Below are 15,316 nucleotides of genomic sequence, written 5' to 3' on the forward strand. Positions count from 1 at the left end.
TCTTCAACAGACAGGAATTTTTTGGTAAATGGTGTCAAAATTTTCCAAAAAATATTCTCAATTAAAATTTTCTGACGACACTGAAATACCAAAATAATACAGAAGAAATGCCACTTCTGACATCCTTAATACAAATATTTTTGGAACTATTTCTTTCTAGAATTAAAATATATGCACACACACAGACATCAAAGGAAGGTCAATTATAAAAAAACAGCCAACAAAAAAATTACATTTAACATTAATATCAGGAAACCAGCAACAGTATAGTTTATTGTACCAAACTTACAATGATCAGAAAACACTATGACAGGAAGTACACGTGTAAGCAATTTAACGTGAGAAAACATAAAACTTGCAAACCATCTGAATGACATTTTAGGCACACGTCATTAAAGCAGCATATGCTTTTAGAATATGTTAAACAGTATATGAGGTGTTCTAATAAAACTCTGATCTTTTTCATTCACTCTGTAACAGTAGTTGGTTTTACAGTAAAACCAACAGTATGCCAAAAAGCATCTGTAAAACTTTTCGAAGGACCTCAAGGGCTAGATAATTAAATTTAACAATATTCACAAAGCTCTGCCCTTATGAAATACTCAAGCAAATAATTACTATACCAATGTAAGTGTGCATGTGACAGAAAATTAATATAATGTTTCTTAGTCTTTCATACATTAATTTGTAAAACATTTTTCTAACTTCATCATATCAGGAAAATCTAAATTACATTACCATGATCTTAACAAATGTAAGGATAATGTAATTCCTACTTTTCATATTTGTGAATCTTATGCTGACTAAATTACTGGGAAGTAGTTACTTTATTTTTTATGAAATCATGCACTTTGATGCACACAAAGCAAGTTATTTGAAATTGGTCCCTTACCTTAAAATTTTGGCTGAAATGTCTACTAGATTTTTGTTTTTTGTTATTTTTTAAACACACTGTAGATGCAAATGAAAAAAAAAATCACAAGTGTACAATTCTCATAATTTAACTTAAGTGAGTCTCCTGACAATAGGTTTATGTGGACGAATAAAAAAATCATCTCAATTATAAATCTGCACCTAGCTTATTACTTAATGGTCCGAAAACAATTCAGCTTCACTACTCCAATAATGTTAAAGCCCAACCAGTAGAAACAATAAATATGTATAGAAAAAAACTAATGTATAATTACATAATGATGCTGGAATGAATCTACACATTTCTCCCACACTTATTTCAAAAACAACATTCTGTTAGACCAGGAGTGAAACATTAAGTTCATTAATTTTGAATTATTACTGAACCCTGAAGACATCACTTGCTTACTGGGCTTAGGTTGAGCAATTTTACCTATAAGTATGCCCCAAATTAGAAATTCAGTATTCTTCTGTAAATGTTTAACATTCTTTATACATGTAGTGGTACAAGACTAATTATCTGTAGGAAGTTTGTTGAAAATTCATAAACCTATATGAAAGTTAAGTGTAAAACTTTCATAGCCAACAAGCAAATGGGCATAGCACTGTTAGAAACACACATATCATTCTTCTGTCACCTAAGTTTAACTAATATTTGCTGAATTACACTGAACAGAAGCAGTTACAACATAGATGACAGCAGCAATTACATAAGTAGATCTGGCTCAAGTCATAGATTTTTAAAAGGCAGTACACACCAATCAAGATGGTTAACTTTCTTTCCTGGCTTTTAAAATTCAGGTTTCTTGGTTCAGTCATAGGTGTAAATGTTTCTATTGTTTAAGCCATGCACAATCAATAAACTATAAAGCATAAACTATAAAAAGTTACTTAATACAATAAATTTTCAAAAATGTGTAACTGACAGGACTGCCATAGGTGCTACTGTTGTACATTTCAGTTTGAGCATTTGCTCATTTAAGAGTTTTTTTTTGTCTTCTATTAAATGACTTGCTAGTCATCTTGTTTACTCAGTATAATATATATATATATTATAGGAAGAAATAAAAACCGATTAATATTGATACAAGTTCTAAGTGTTCAGATACACTTTTATTATTGTTGACACTTTTAACCCACATGAAAACTTTTGAGAACAGACTTTAAATAATACAAACAAGTAAAATCACATATGTCAAATTTTGACACTGTGGTAAGAGTTCACAAAATTTTGGACTTCATGTTTGAACTGTACTTGTAAAAAATTAAAGTAAAAAAAAATTACTTAAAATTAAATGGGCCCAATTTAATTATTAAAAACTGATAAAATATTTCAAGATATCGTTGTTGACTAAATAAAATGACAATTCTGTACAATTATCACTGGCTCTGCAGTTCCTAAAATTCATGAAAACATAAACATGAATTCCAGTCTGTCAGTTGTGTCTTCAATTTACCTCAGGTGGTTTACTATTACTTGGAAGAAATCATTTAGATGCTTTCAGTACAAATAACATATAGTTGAAGTAAATAGTTTAAAAATTTGTTTCCACAAAACTTCATGCCAGGAGAAAATCAGGACATTCACAATAAATGTATACTGTCCAAAATTGCCTGACTAGCTCTCAAAATTCTGGGTGTGTGGGGGTGATTACTGGCTTATGGATGGTGATGATTTCTTATCATCCTGTTTAGATGACTGGGGGCCATTTGTAGTTGTTCCTCCACCTCCTGTTGAAGTAGAATTTCGATCCTGCCCAGCTCCCCCTGTGTGTGGTCCAGACCAAGTTGACATGGCAGAAGCATTTGAACTTGACACAGAATTAATTGGGTTACTGGAGTAGTCCTCTCCATCCTCTAGCCCATTGGCAGCAGCTGATGACGCATCATATTGTGTATTTTCCAGACGAGTAATAAGTCGCTCATCTTCATCTCCAAATTCTCCTCCCATCAGAGATGGTTCTCCAACAACCATAACATCCTAAATGTGCACACAAAATTCTTATATGTTTGTTAAAATTCCACACTAGATTCAACTAATAGTTATAAAACAATGTATAAAATCACTGCATTTAACTTTTTGATCTCATTACATAAAACCAGACTAAGAACAAACCTTTTACATACTCAGCAGCAAGTTTATAATGATTAAACAGTTTCTACAAAGCTAACTAAAAAAATTTAGATACAAACTTTTTTGGCAGATTTTTTTGTCTATTTGGAGAATAGTTTTTTTTTTGTAATGTAAAAAAAATTAATCTTCCTATTTATAAATATAAAATTAGCTTAAGCAATGAAAATCAGCACTATTCTTGGCTTACAAGAAATGGGGCTTGATATTTCTGTTACTTAACTTTTCGGAAAGATGATTCACTTAGGTTTACACATATCTTCACTACATTCTGATACAAGAGCAAAATATTACTGAAATGCCATTCCAGAAAAATAAAAAGACAATACAAATGTTCTAGTTATTATTTTTGATGAGTTAACTCCTGCTAAATATTTTTAAAGATGAAAACTTAGTTTCTAATTTAAACATTTATTTTTATAGTTAAAAAAATGGAACTTGAAAATCATACAAGCCTGATTTATTTTCATAAAAGGATAATGACTTAAATCAATTTTTGTTAACATCATTAGTATCATACACACAACTAAAAACTACCACATCATAACTTAAAATATTACCAGTATAGAACAACTGTACTGATACCAAAAACTTCTTTCTTCACACAACTGGCCACAAGCTATCTTTCATTAAAGATTAGAATATTTGATAGAAAGAGAATATAACCAGAAAAAAAACATATGTAAGTAGTATAGTATGTGAACTAAAATTAACTGATAATGAATAGAATAAAATATTTCGATTAGTAAACATGAACAACTCAAATTTCACTTTACTCGGAACACTGCAGGAAAAATAAATAAAACCTGGCAATTGCCACTATAGAAATCTGCACAGATATATTTATAGAAACACTGCTTGTGGTTTTTGAAACTAACCTGTGATGCAAGTGAAAAATTTGCAGGCCCAGGGGAGGCAATATTTTTTTTCTTGCCAGTTCCACTATTTGCTGCTGAAGATTTTCGCTTGCGTCGTTTACTTGGGGGTCGTTGAGTTTCTGAAAAATGTTTTAAAACACTGGTAATTTTAGAATACCTTATGAAATTTGTGTGTCATCAATTACATGGTCCTTTATAGCCACACTATCCATCTTTGACACATCACAAATTTTGTCATACAAGATGCAACAAACTTTTGCTCTGTTTTCATTTACTCCTTCAATCTTTTGTTTGTATTCAGGTGTTTTTGGTAAATGTAGTGTCCCATTATGAAGCAATTTTTTACCAGAATAAGAATATGTGATGTAATGCACAAGCTTCCATTTGCACAAAGAATGTGTTTGATATACTTTGCAATCATCCAATTAACATGTTGCATAGATATTTGACCTATTTATGTATTAGTACAAGACTTTAGTGAGAACAATCATGGTGGTACCCCCTTAAAAAACAAGAAGAAATATGCTAAATAATTTTAATAGAAATCTTCTTTTAAGAATTATCTACATGTAGAACTTTGCAAAGAGCACTTGATCCAGTGATTTAAAACTTTGAATACCATTTCAGTATTTTTCAAGAATGTTAGTCAATCTAAGACCCCTTTGAAGTCCTTCAAGAATAGATGTATTGTTTTCAGTACCATGGAAATATTTAAGATATTTAGTTAACATGTGGGCTGAAAAGATATTTGCTAATATCTTTGGATAGAAAAACTTTAAAATCAAATGTTCAACTACAACTAAACAGTTAATCATCTGAAGTGTTAGATACATATTGCTACTTTTGTAATAAAATCGCTAATTTAAAACAATGTACTAAAAAGGGAAAAAATAGTTTTGGTACGTAATACATACATGTGTGTATGTGTGAGAGATTATTTTACATATCTATATTAACTAAATCCCAGAGTGTCTTGTTGCAGGAGTTGATATGTAATATTAGATTTGCAAAATACACAAGCCATATGGTTGTATTTCTTGAACTCCTATTGAAGTCAGAATGTTATAATGATTGCTAGCTCCGATGTCCATGTTTATGATTAAAGTGCTGGCATATATCACTCGACTGGTGAAACAATTATACTTTGATAATATTTCCCAAAACCAAATATTTACAGTCTCATCTTTTCTTAACTTCAGAAACAAGTGAAAGAAAAGCTTTCACCCTTACAACCAATATTAAGTTTGAATTTTAAACGTTTATATTTTGCTCATAACAGTTTCTCCAGTGAGTACAGTTTAAATTACCAAAAACTTCTGTCTTTTACCAAAAAGAATTTCAGCCAGAATAATTCATACTTCCAACACTGCGCATCTTGCAATACTGAAATCTTTAAAAACTTCAATAATTAAAGTAAATGGTTGTTCATTAGATTTGTAAACAGCAAAACTATGCAAGTAAAAGGTAATCACATATTTCATGTGACATTTTCTGGTTTTCATGAAACCTTCTAGAAACAGCAATCAAATTCGAAATACACAGAGATAAAGTGACACAGAAGTTAAAGCAAGTTGGGCTAATCAATCATATTATTGAGAGTTGTGGAAATATTTTAAGATAAAAAACAATAAAGTCATCAATAACTTGTAGCACTCAGTTTGTATTATGCTAAATTTCCAATTTGTCTAGGTGTTCCTTATGCCAAAAGATTTTACAACCAATAAATATATTATTCACATTAAGATTATACATTGTAAATGGAAAAAGAAAGATATTCCTTTTTTTTTACTTCAATAAAAAAAAAACATTTCACTTCACATTCTATACATAAATAGTGACAACAATGCCTTTTTCTAGGCTTGATTTATTATTACTACACATTTCATTTCCTATGACATTGTTAAGACATAGTAGCTGAAATCAAACTACAGTTATACAAACACACTACTTAACTCTTACCTATACAGGTTTAAAACAAAAGATTACTTTTCTGGGTTAGTAGTCATTGGTCAGTTTTTTATACAATTAAATGCCACCTACTATACCCAAAAGTTGGTAGACAATGCATAACAAATACCTTTTCATGCAGGAATCTTATCTGGAATTTAGTTTTAGTATAAAAACGTGCAACTGTCAAGTTCTTTTTTTCATTGCAAACAGAGAAAAAGAAACCCTTAGCCCATTATCATCATCACCACCACCATCAGAAAAGTATTTAGCAGAGAGAATAAGAATGATGTTTAATTAATTTTATGGAAAGCAGCGACCTTTTGTTGATGACATACCTACATCCTGAGGTGATTTTAGGTCATTTGGATGGCCGCGGTAGGTGGAACCTAGTGGGATTAACCAGTCAAATAAGCACATGTAACCAACCTAATGCCCAGTATATACATTAACCTCAGCCAGTCTGTCCAGCATGATTGAACCAAAGCAACGTCAAAAGGATTACCCCAGCACCAAACTATGGGCAGGCAGCAATGGTGTTATTGGTTTTCTGTAATCATTCTTTGTTCATAATTCTAGTCATTTTCTCATATAGAATAATCAACTCAGAAAGCTGATCTCTGCCCAAATTATTTATCATTAATTGTTTTTTTTTATACTTAAAATGTTAATTTTCTTATAATTTTTATCATCTTTAATGAAAACCAAAGCACTGTAAAATAAATTTATCATAAATACATCTAAATGTAATAAGATATGGAAAATATAAAAATGTACACATACACGTTAAAAAATGTTTAAGGGCAAATGGTCACTAAAACACCAGAAATAAAGATATGGTCACTAAAACACCAGAAATAAAGATACTTTGTAAAACCTCAAAATTAAAAAATTGTGGAACCAAATCATGAATTTCCTGAATCATAATAGCATTTAAACTATTGTTATTACTTTGATTACTTCATAAACCTTAAAGTAAAACTTTAAACTTTCGAAGATTAGTGATACATTAACGATATTTTCAAATGGAAAAAAATATCAAACTATACATACATTTAATTGAAAGAAGAAATACAGAGGAAACAAATTCAGCTTACCAGGGGGCGCCACCATTCTCTGCCACTTCTGAAATAATGTGGTTTTCAGACAATCTCGAGGACTAAGTGCATAAGCTTTATGACGAGACATAAGCTCTTGCATTGGCTCTAGGATAACACAAAGCTGTACACCAAAGAAAAAATACAATACACAACTTTTAACTTTGCTGATTAAACACTGGTCTTAAAATGAATCTTTTATAAACCTAAGTTCTATTCAAGTGTACTGAAACTCAACATTTTTGTCAACTTTATGCTCACAACAACATGTATACATCTTTGCAAGGATAATCAGAATAATGAAATTGTTATGATACCAGCTGTTATAACTTTTTCTTTTTTACGACACCAACATTAAAGGTCACTGCTTTTGTTTTCTGACCTGTTTGCCTTTGGCAACTCTTTCAAGACATTCAAACCCACTGATTTTTTCCCTTCTCACATTAGAAATACCCAGACTGCATGAATCTTAATAAAAACTTCAGCTTTCTGGTTTAAAAAAATATTATAATTTGATTTGATGTTTCTATAATTTCTATATTATGAAATTTAAAATTGTTTTTGAGAAAGTTTTGAAAAAACATTAAAATATTTCCTTTTCTTAGAATTTCAATTTCTTTATTGTTAAACAAAAATTCAAGTTACCTATCTATCTATCTATATATATATAATTTCAAAACTATTTAAAAACAAACCTTCGCACTTTCCGGCCGTTATCTAAAAAGTCATAATGAGATTACCTGTGGTAATTGTGACTTAAGGTAAGTCTTGTAGTTCTTTCAAGACCTTTTTTTCAGAAAAGGGCAGAGGTTGGGAGTAACATGTAGTAAAATTATTAGGGTGGTATATATTCTACTTTAAGGACTTTTGTTACTTTTAAGGGTGGAGGATGGTAGACATTGTTAATAGAAATATATACTTTTTGGGTGGCTTAATTTGATCTTATTTCTACTTTTAACTTTATTACATCTTTTTAAGGGTAACTACCTTCCCACAACTGGCTGCAGACAGTGAAAGGCAGTAAGAGTTGAGACGACGTGGGTGTAAGCACTCAACTATGTACCCACGAATTCTCCACAACTGCTGACTGGTTTCTCATCTGCTTTTGGGATTTTGTCTGATAGATGGGATATCCCCAATGCTTTGGGGTGCTATTACCACAGGCATAAGTTTTGAATTTACATTAAGTTTAGTATTGTTTTATAGTGCTGATCTTGATCACCTACTGACAATTAATGTATTTGATATAATAGTTTGAAGCTATACTTTTTATTATTTTATATATATATATAAAATTTAAACTAGACTGATATTCATTAACAATTCTTTTGACACTTTATTTTGCCAATTTCAGTAGTCACCACTATAATAATAATCCCAGTGGACTCCCACTGGAGCATAGGGCCCCAACAACACCTCGCCGACGGAAGTTGTTGTTGCAGTAATTTTTTAGCAGGTTGGTTTTTACGGGGCGGAGTTGCTGGCCCCGCGCCCAACCCTCCTCCTTTCTCATCCTGGACTTGGGACCAGGCAATGGTGATGGTATCCCTGCCAGGGAACAAACCCGGTACCTTTGGGTAGTCACCACTACTTGCTGTAAATCTTAAAAAACATGGCAAAAACAAACAAACTCATTGGTGAACTCAAACCTAACCAGTCATTGTGCCATCAAGATAACATTTTTGCTAACAATATGAATGGATCTGCTAATAACTACAGATTCATTAAGAAAAAAAAAGAAGAGTGATTCTGAATTGGATAACTTAACTGAGCTTTCTTAGTGCGTAAAATAATGAGACTGGACAAAGTTTGTAAAAACAAAAACAATTTTTATTATTTGTCAAACAAAAATAAAATGCAAGGTGTGTACTTGTAAACATGAAAAACAGATGGTTCTACTAAGGTGTGCTTAGTTCTGCAACCTTCCTTCTCTTAACATTGACCTTTATAGAAATCTTGATGTAAGACATTACTTGACAATCTTCTAGTAGAACTGGCTCAAGAAAGAGTGCCTGAATTCAACAGGTAAACTCGCTTTCTTTATCCAGTTGACAACATCTTGTGACCTTTGTTCTCTGACAGCTTTGGTTGGCCCCACATTTAGACAAGATAAACTTGGCCAGCAAAGGATATTATAGTGCTTATCCTTTCCATATGGATGCTATATGCAATATCCTCTCAGGCAGGATCTTTGTTGAGATAAATTTTGATCTAAGAAATAATAAATTTGTTTACTTATCTATGCTGTTTTGACATGATAAACCTAACAATAATATTCAATGAATAAGGAGGAGTCATCAGGATATTTTGCCATCACCTATTTTACACCTTAAACATAATTAAGCTTACCCAATGAATTTTCATAAAAAAAAATTCTGTAGGTTTAAAAAAAAATTATAATAATTAAAGGCAAAACATTTCAAGAATTTCTAGAGACTATAATATAATTATAGATCTGTGGTTTATTCCCAGTCTTCTAAACTTCCCCATAAATCCAGTTTTCTTCTTTGCAGGAGCTACACCTAAACTCCTTCCCACAAAACAATAAATTACTTGTCGCACCATTTTATTGACTATACTGATATAGTTGTCATAATCTGCTCTGTCAAAAGGTATTTATACTTTGATTGTAACTATTTTCAAAGCTGATCTTCATACGTAGTTGTTTACTTTTATAAGAATTATACTCTCATGAGATTATAGTTTCTTACTAAATATAAATCTATGCTTTAAGGTGGGGAGAAAATTCTAAACAAACCAATAAATATGTTGTTTACAGGCAAAACTTTTCAAAGCTGTGCAAGTTTAAATACTTGAAACTTTTCTTTGCAAATTACACTAAATACGATAAAATAACAATATGAATTCTAGAATGTTTTCATAAAAAAATGTTAAAATAATTAGAATAATTATCTTACTTAAATTTTGAAATTTCACATGCAGGAACATGTTCTTAACACCTAAAATGTGTTAATCAGTCTGGGTAGAATTAATTACACATTTACACAAACAACCATCATGACCATTAGTCTTCATGCTGTTACACCCGTGGACTTGAGAAAATTAAAAGCTAACATAAAACATAGGATACATTGTAGTGCATTTCTGTTAGTCAGTACTCTCTTGCATACATTATTTTTTTGAATACATCAAAAATGTCATACAAATTCCAAGAGCTAGGACTACAGCAGTATGCTGGAGTGTGTCACTGCTAACTAGTAATCAAGTATTTGGGTGGGGGAAAAAAAATAGGAATAACTGGAACTATGTGAATCAAATATAAAAAAATATTTGGAATAATAATTTTCTCATTCTTACTCTCTTTACTTGATTCTGTATTAACTGACCAATTTAAGTTAAATTTTAGATTACATTTTTTGTTAATTCTATTTACTTTTCATATAAACTGATTTTTGGAAAGAAAGATTATAACATTGAACTTTCATTGTACTTACAGCAAGCCTGAAAACAAAGTAGAGTAACTTACATCAACATTGTTACCTGCTAAAAATATTAACCCTTCCATTTCACCCAGCCCATAACCAAACAAGTATCCATGAGAGTAATTATACTATAATTTTGATAATGTACACACATCTTTACAAAATTTTGCACGTTATTGGTAAACATTACAAGGTTTTTGTAAACAAAATATCAGGTTTTTAAATTAAGTATTAAGATTTTCTTGTAAACCTTTTTCTTTCAAAATGTTGAGTATCCAACATGCAAATCAATTTTGATTTTAAGATTAAAAATATTTTAAGGCATTAGAACATTTCCAAATTTCACATGCAAATTCTTTATAATCTCAAGATAGTTCTAAAATTTTTTGTAAAAAAAACTTTATATTATATTTGTTATTATATTTGTATTTCTGTACAGGTTGGTTGGATTTGACTGACTTTGTAACCTCAATAAAAAATTAGGAAAAAAATATAAATTGTACTTTTTTCATTCTAGAATGACTAAAAATGTTTATGCTAAATAGCTTAACATTCATATATATTTATTATTATATTATAGTGACTTTCCAGTCATGCCTGACTAACAACACACGAGTTACACTTGTGTTATCATATCCGATAAATATAACTGACTTTTCGTCTTTACAAAGTGACGTGTCTTAGCTGTGTTTTAGTGGACTTGTATTTTGTAAGATAGTCACATTTGAATTATAAAACATTATATATATTTATATACATTATTTCTATTTAAAATTAAGTTATTAAACATATTTTACTTAAAACATAGAAGAGTAAATAAAGAAGTAAAGCAAACAATTATTTTTTCTAGTTATGACCTTTGTACTCGTTTGCCACTTGTCGTAGGTTGCTATGCCTGATGACATTTCCCACATGAACGATGTGGAAATAAAATGTTTTAGGTATATATATATATATATATATATATATATATATACATACACACACACACACACACACATATTAAGTAATTACTAAATCAATAACAGAATTCCACTATAATTTATCAAGCATAGTAACTAAGCTGTATTTGGGTATAAAAAAAGATGACATTTTGAGCTCACTAAAGGCTCTCATTTGAAATCTTGGGTGAAAAGAATGAAATTAACACAATAATACATCAAAATGGCTAAGAAAACCACTAGGGGGACATTCTGAGATTTTGATTGGTTATTCATGTCATATATATATATACAAGGGGCCATTTCCAAAAATGGAAAGAGGTGGGTGGGGGGGCACTGTTTGATTCAGTACATGAGCGATATCTTAGCAAATAGAAAAGAGGTTCTTATTTTATATTCTAGTTAGTCAATATCGGTAGTTTCAGTTCATAATTCATACGAAACTGTAGGTTTTGCATTTTGACATCACAAACATCTAATTTCAACCAGTGCTGCATTCAACATACCACGTGACACACATAAAAAGATGTTTAGCTGTGTGTTTTAATATTTACATTTAAATTAAGAAATTAACTAACATATGATACCAAAAGTTGAATTATAATTTACAATTTGATACCAAACTTAGTGACACAGATTCATAAAATAGTAGTTCAATAAAATTTTGAATGCAAGTCAAGAAATGCGATGACATGGCCTTTGACACGTGCCCCGTCACGACAGGGTTAAATAAAAAGCATTGCCCGATTTATTTTTGAATAGGTGTGTGTGCATTTTAAATTTAGAGCTGAATTTTGGAAAGATTTACTTGAAAACTAGCTTTAGTAACTGTTAGAACTTTAAAATAATTAATACTATTTGAATCTTGGCTACAAAAAAGTTACAATAATATAATGTGAATGAAGCGGCTATGAAATATTTTACAACACTCTCTTCCATTAGAAACTTTTCTTTCCAAAATTTTGCCAATTAATTGTTATCTTCTAACTTAATTAATCTTAAGTTCCATGACCACTATAGATAGTTGTAAAAATTATAAAATAATTAATTATAAATGGATCAGTAGCAAAGGTGAAATAAATTCAACAACAGCTTGGAAGGATATTAAACAATGTGGGCTGTTAGTAGAAAACAAGCAAAACAAAAAAGGAATGTCATACTCAACTTACCCTGAGGTAGTTTAATGTTGAGTTTGTCAATCCTTGTCTAGTGATGTTTTTTGACAACTGTTCTAATAGCGATGGATCCTGTTGTTGAGTCTGAAAACATTAAATAATATTTACACTGGAATATTAAAAGCACAACATACAGACAAGGGACCATTTGGTCTTTCATGGCTGTCCTTGCATACCCAAGCTTGACAGACCAAAAATGTAATCCAACCCTTTGTCAGAAAATCAAACTCTTAAACTCCTGCTAATTGCCAGCCTCAACTACTGCCAACAGCAACTCAATCACCCTTTTAGAAAAATAAAACTATCTTAAATGGAGCTCTGCCTCTTTTCTCTAAGTCTTAAAACTCCTGTCCTCTCATTATTTTGTCTTCAGAATACAACACAAGCCTTTATGCTTTTGTTATCACACATTTCAGTAAGACTACCGCATACCCTTTTTTTTTTCTGAAAGAAAACAAGTTTAGCAATCTTACCTATCCCTTCATATAACTCTTCCATCCCTGGAATCATCCTATTAGTCCTCAACAGAATCTTTTCCAGTAAGTCCATATTATTTATTAGATAATATTAAAACTATAACTGTACCTAGTATCCAAGTGACGCCTGACTTGTGATTTTTACAGAAATAATTACCTATTTATACTTATAATCAATATGTCCATAAATGCAGCATCAAATTAAATTGGCTTTACTACCACAGAGAACACTGCCTTGATGGCATTAGTGACTTATCCATCACAGTGTCAAGACCCTAATTAGAGGTATAAATAATAACTCTTACATTTTTGTTGTTTTAGAACTTCTGTAAAATTTACACAAAGAGATAACTGCAAAGAGCCATCCTTACTATTAAACCGATAGACTAAAGGGAATGTAATTGGTCAACAACACCCACAACCAATTCATAGTCTGACTGAAAGCTGGAATTATACCATCACTCTAATAACTCACTCATGACCCAAAAGTGCAGAATGCATTTTTGCAGCAAAGAAATACAATAGCTATTACATCTATATTAGTAACAAAGTGAAATAATTCTCACTGGACACCAGACCAAAGAATTCAACACATAATTCCATGGAAATGTTTTCAAAAATAGTATGCCAATTTTGGCAAAAAGAAAGTTTAAACCTCAAACTTTTCCTATCATTAGACAATTCTTACAAAAGTATAACCTAGTTTATGCTTGGTGAATACAGTCTCTTAATTTTAAAAACACAAAGAAGTAAGCAGATGACAATAATTGCACAAATTTTAATTTTAACCTCTGATTAGCACAATTAAACTCTGTTTTGGTTTTTTTCAATGCTATTTATTAATTTACCCATAAAGAAGTTGCATTTTAAACTATAATATACATGAAATTCATGGTAAAAAACCCAACAAAAACAGGCAATGTTTTCCCAACTGATCAATAAATATAATGATCTGAGAAAGATAAATTTTATGTTAGGGCCTATGGTTTTCACCACCCACAAAAACTTGTGTGTGGGTACATATATTTTTTTTTTGTTTAGAAGCAATGACATGTAGACAAATTTCATTTAATCTTACCTGCATGGCAACAACACTACGTGGGACAAGCTCTCTATGAGCTCGTGTAGCAAAGTGCCAAGACTTTATCCTCATCAAGTCATCAAAAGTAAATTCAAGTATTAGTCTTCCTTCAGTGCAAACCTATCACGATTAAAAAGATAAAATATAAAAAAAAGATATAAAACAATATCCTATAAAACTACAATTGTAACTTCCTTGATATATTACATTTATATGAAAATAAAAGCACTAAAACTATAAAGTTCTGTATGTGTAGAACCTAGTACCTGAACATGTATATGGTATTTTAAGATCTTCTCATTACTAGATTACCATATTTCACTTGATAAATTCACATAAAAGCCAGCAGGAGTTTTGATAATTTCTTAAATGTTATTTAGTAATACACACATGCATTTTAACAATTCCTGATGCAAGAAAGGTTTTTGCAAAATTCTGATCCATTATTTATGTCTAAGTAGTTATTGATGAGGAATAAACATTCTCCAAAGTAATTAAAACCTAGAGAATAGGCTAAAACAAAAGATTTAGGGCCCCTTATTAATCACTGCATCATAAATGAAACAAAATATCTGTAAACATTAAATAACCAATGGTACACATGATCTTATTTTGAACTGTTGAACATAATGGGATTCTTATACATCACATCCAATCTTGAGAAAAACAATCTAAAGAAAAGTGTTAAAAATTGGGATTTTTTACTAATGATGCATGTAGGTGAATGACTAAAAGAAATACATAAATACAAGCATAATTTTATATACTTGAGTTTCCTCTGCAATACTATCCTAGCAAAATGAGCAAAAATAAATGAATGGCAAGTTTCTAATTGTAATAAGTTTCTCTAATAAATGCATTAAGAAGTATTTTATCTTGTAACTTATCAGATTGATTAAATAGTGGAAAAAGATAGCAATAAGTGAATGAATGACAACACAAGAACTGTTGTTCTAACCACACAATATTGTAAGGTAATTATATCTTAAGTGTATTTCTAATACTTTCCACTCAGATAGGTAAAACCTCAGGAATTTTAATACATTTTATGGAAGAATGAAACATTATGTACTGTATGCTCACCACAACAGCATTTTCTCTAGCCATTTGTTCTTTCATAGGATCATTGGGGTATTGGCCTCCTACAAGTCCCTGAAAATTGTAAGTTCTTTTCAGATATATATATATATATATATATATATATATATATATATACTACTTACGTCGTACTTTAC

General features: G+C 30.5%; 1 protein-coding gene across 3 annotated transcripts in view; it reads right to left on the minus strand.

The window, feature by feature from the left end:
- Nucleotides 1-229: 229 nt before the first annotated feature.
- LOC106467590 (LIM domain-binding protein 2-like) overlaps nt 230-15,316 on the minus strand; it is a 39,797-nt gene continuing 24,710 nt past the window's right edge. For 2 of the 3 annotated variants that reach the window (XM_022395798.1, XM_022395800.1), the window contains 7 exons: nt 15,165-15,233; nt 14,079-14,201; nt 12,519-12,608; nt 6,966-7,089; nt 6,207-6,257; nt 3,922-4,040; nt 230-2,893 (listed from right to left, as the gene is read on the minus strand). In XM_022395798.1, the coding sequence (XP_022251506.1) occupies nt 2,564-2,893; nt 3,922-4,040; nt 6,207-6,257; nt 6,966-7,089; nt 12,519-12,608; nt 14,079-14,201; nt 15,165-15,233 (906 nt within the window). In that variant the 3' untranslated portion in view covers nt 230-2,563. The remainder of the gene's footprint in view (nt 2,894-3,921; nt 4,041-6,206; nt 6,258-6,965; nt 7,090-12,518; nt 12,609-14,078; nt 14,202-15,164; nt 15,234-15,316) is intronic. The other variant, XM_022395799.1, reaches the window with a different exon arrangement.

This window comes from Limulus polyphemus, unplaced genomic scaffold (genome assembly GCF_000517525.1).
Source record: "Limulus polyphemus unplaced genomic scaffold, Limulus_polyphemus-2.1.2 Scaffold2673, whole genome shotgun sequence".
In the NCBI taxonomy this organism is placed as follows: Eukaryota; Metazoa; Arthropoda; class Merostomata; order Xiphosura; family Limulidae; genus Limulus; species Limulus polyphemus.